The sequence below is a fragment of the Zingiber officinale genome, chromosome 1B (assembly GCF_018446385.1).
Source record: "Zingiber officinale cultivar Zhangliang chromosome 1B, Zo_v1.1, whole genome shotgun sequence".
NCBI classification, from domain to species: Eukaryota; Viridiplantae; Streptophyta; class Magnoliopsida; order Zingiberales; family Zingiberaceae; genus Zingiber; species Zingiber officinale.
This window is the reverse complement of record NC_055986.1, coordinates 15,751,220-15,755,229: the sequence shown is the minus strand read 5'-3', so window position 1 is coordinate 15,755,229 and position 4,010 is coordinate 15,751,220. Positions and strand designations below refer to the sequence as shown.

The 4,010-nt window shown below is 41.2% G+C and overlaps 1 protein-coding gene across 1 annotated transcript; it reads right to left on the bottom strand.

The window, feature by feature from the left end:
• Positions 1–3,079: 3,079 nt before the first annotated feature.
• Positions 3,080–3,575, bottom strand: LOC122029912. Its single transcript, XM_042589083.1, has one exon. It carries the CDS (start codon positions 3,573–3,575, stop codon positions 3,186–3,188), a length of 390 nt encoding a protein of 129 aa, XP_042445017.1. The 3' UTR covers positions 3,080–3,185.
• Positions 3,576–4,010: the final 435 nt, after the last annotated feature.

Genomic DNA, 4,010 nt, shown 5'->3' with positions numbered 1-4,010 from the left:
CCAAAATTAAAGAAAAGGGACAAGGAGAAGTTCAAAGACCGGCGTCCTCTAAACGCAAGAGTCTGAAGGCTACATGGGATGAATCATCATCCTCCGAATCAAAAGTCGAAGCCTTCTCAGGAATAGCATTGATGGCCAACCATCAAATTGAAGAAGAAATCAGCTCAGCGATGAGCATAGATGAAGGGGGAGACTCATCAGAAGAAAGCTACGATGAAGGGGGAGCATCAGACATAGAGGTAAGTAAGGTACGTACTCTAACCCCTAAACAGTCTTTTCATTTTATCAAAATTCTTACAAAAGACTTAGTAAAATCAAAAAAAAAATTGCTGACTTAAAATTAATGTTTGATAATTTAAAATTAGAAAATGATTATTTGAAAATGCAAATTGAAAATCTAAAAACTGAGGCATGCTTTAAACCAAACAAATTTCAAAAATAAAAGCTTAGAATTTATGGAAAATTGAATTGGTATATTAGAAAACATCAGGGACAACATAGAAAAGTTCCCAAAAGTTATGTACCTCCTAAATACTTGATTAATCCAGTAGGAAGGAACCTATACTGGGTTCCAAAATCTTTTCTAAATTAAATTTTTGTAAGTTAGCACTTTTAGTAAAAAAAATTAAACAGTTAATTTCTTTATGAGGCTTTGTCTAAGAAAGTGGTTGCCCCAATAACCAAGAAGGCCTAGTGCGTCGCCACTGCCTGGAAGCTAAAATATTGAAATAAAATGTTTAATTAACTTACTGATAAAGCATGAAAATAGAAATTAGATAATGCTTTAACAAGTTTTTTTAACATTTTTTTAGAAATTTCTCAAAAATATTTTGTTTAAATTACCTAAAGGTTAGAGTTCTTTGTTAACTTAGAATTTATTTTGAAAAATTCCTACCCCGTTTTTGCTATGATCAAAGAGGGAGAGATATGAACAACTTTAGGGGGAGTTAATATTTTTTAAAAAATTGGTACTTAAAATTTTTTTTGATTGGAACAAGTTAATATTTTTTTACTTAGAAAATTACAAATTCTATTATTACAATTTTTATGCTTAAAATGTTAGTTTAGTAATTTCTTTAAATTACTTCTTGTCTATTTTTTTCCTAACTTAAACTTGGGTTAATACACATCAAAAAGTGGGAGATTGTTAGTCCCCATGGTTGTTTTGATGTGATCAACCAAGTTAGGTTAGGTCCGGTTTGGTTTTGATCCCCGTGTCTAAGTGTGCAGGAGCTTTGGAGTGCAGGAAGTCGAGCGGAAGACGCAGCTAACGAGAAGGACAGCACAGGAAGAGAGTCGACGGACTCGGTGCGTCCAAAGGACGAAAGAACTGCGGAAGAATACACCGGCGGACGAGAAGAACGTGTGCGACGTTCGAGGGACGAGAAGTTGGGACGAAAGTCTGCTCGAGGAGAAGGTCAGAAATTGGGTTCGGGTGAGCCATATTTCGGTTGGCCGCAATCACCCAAGCAATCGGGACTTCAGAAGCTGAAAAGGAGAAAAAGATAAGCTGGAGCTATTTATACCCTACAGGATTGAGGGCGCCCTCATGGCGTTGAGGGCACCCTCCACATTGAGGGCGCCCTCCATGGCGTTGAGGGTGCCCTCAACCGAGTCTTTATGATCGTTAGCATGTGGATAAAGCTTTATCCGATTTTCCCTTTGGAGGTGCCCTCAACCCCTTTGGAGGTGCCCTCAAGACTCGAGATAGGATTTCCAGGAGCTATATAAAGGCCCCTAGAGCTAGGAAATAATCATTCAACTTTGTATTCAATTTCCTAACAATTCTTGAGCTCTTTAAGTGTGTAAAATGCTTCCTCTCCTTTAGAGAAGGAGATTCTTAGTGCGTTGTTCAACCGCCTTAGATTAATAACCATTTAGGTTGTAACCAAGTCAAATTACTGAATCTCTTATTTCCTATTTCTTTTATTTTATTTGTTATTATTTTATTGTTGCTATTTTAGAGTTGAAAGATCGAGGAGGGTATATTTTATTTTGCAGACAATTCACCCCTCCCCTCTTGCCGGCCCCGCTGCACCAACACCTTTCTTCTACCAATCGGAGGTCGTCACACATCCTCTCTCACCTGACAGGCTCTGACACCCGACATTCTCTGACAGCGGTCAGACTCTAAAGGTATGCAGCGTCATATAAAAAGGGAGGTTCTCTTCCTTGGTCAGGTACGTACACATCCGCACTAGTCTTCAACAGTTCTTTTTTCCTTCCATCGTACACTACTTTTCCGGGGGAAAAGGACCCGACTTGAGCATCGAAGGACCTGCGCTGGGGACTTTTTCCCTAGTTTCTGATCTCTAGTACTCTGTGTGCTTGTCTGAGTGTGCGGAGTCTAAGTACTACCAGTTCCCTTACTACAGACCTTTGGATTGCATGTGGGGGTTTGTTTTTCCGACGCACATACACAAGGTACGTTAAAATCGCCTCTCCGTTAATATCAACATCATCTCTGTCGAGATCACGATAGTTGATGGTCTAATTTATTGAGCCGTTTAAGATTTGATAACTGACTCTTTGCTTGTTATCAACATTATTTTTTTACACGTTACTCTCTAATAGTCTGATTTTCCAACTGATAGTCTGATTTTTCAATTCCATCTTACAAATTTTTGTTCTTTTAGCTTTGAGGCGACCTGATCTTCACACACCACTCACCTCATCTCTTTAACCTAAATTCAATGTTTTCTATTATTCAAGCTATTTTACAATGTCTCTCCTAGAATTCTACTACCGTTGATAAACAACCAGCCAAGTCCAAGGGATAATCCATACGACAAACTGAACTAAGCAACCAGACAACTACTGGATCGTTTGAGCAAATTAACATAATTGTCGCAGGAACCATCGCATGCCGAAAGGCGGCTCAGAGCCCTAATTATTAAATTAAATATGCATGCATTGAAACAATGACGCAATCAATTAATCCTTCACCCAAATCTTATGTCACAATATATTTATGTCACAATCCCAAGGCTTAACATAATTGCCTGCTTAACCCGAGCTGTGAAGACTCATTGATCCGAGCAAGATGCATATAATCCCAGCCTAGGATTGAGTTGAGAAAGATGGGGGAAAAGACATTATTGATCAGAACATCTAAAAAAAGTATTAACCAAACGAATACACCAACAAATGATGAAGGCATTAAAAATTGGCGTTAGCGCGATCTTCTAGTACTGCGCAAAGAAGCACTGAAACTCAAAGAACGGCACCAAGGAAGCCGGCTCCAGCACCGGCACCGGGAGAGCCGGATGACGCCATCCCTGCGGCGATGACGTCGCCTCCATATTCGCTTCGCTCGCCTCGTCCTCTTCCATAGCGTCGTCGTCGTCGTCGTCGCCGTCCCACATCAATGGCGAAGGCGAAACGACAAGCGGCGACAGCAACGGAATTGGAGCTGCATCGTCCTCCTCCCACGTGAGGCTCTCCTTCACCTTATTGGTATTGATTTGTAGAGGAGATGCCGGCGCCTGATTCTGGAGCCGGCTCAGACTGGTCGGCTTCTTGCCGGCAGCCGCTTCGACGCCGCTGCTTCGCATATCGATCTCTGTAACTTCCATGGTCAGCTACGGGCGGAGGCCCAATCGGGACGAGCTAGAAAGATAACGACGATGCATAGGGTACTGACAAGGACGTGGCGTCGCCATTGGAAGTTGGATATGGAGGTGGCGAGGAGTCCGCATGTGGTGGACGTGGCGACGGAGGGAGAGCCACATGTGTGGATGCGAGCAATTGCAGAGATTAATTAACCTAACAGCCGGTGTTCCTATTGATAGAACGATTAAATTTAAACCTTACCTGCCTCCCCTAACTGATCTCCTGGTAAAAAAAAAAAAACAAACAAACTAGATCAGTGGATGGATTAAATTATGATCGTAATTTGATCATAATTAATTATAATGTCTTTTTGAATTTATCGTCTCCTCTAAATTATAGTTTGGGTCGGGAAGGATGTCTAGAGGTCATCTCTTATTCTGCGCCCGGCAACCTAGTCA

Excerpts from the sequence above, each read along its gene's own strand:
- LOC122029912 (XM_042589083.1), bottom strand. The coding sequence starts at position 3,575 with ATGGAAGTTACAGAGATCGATATGCGAAGCAGCGGCGTCGAAGCGGCT.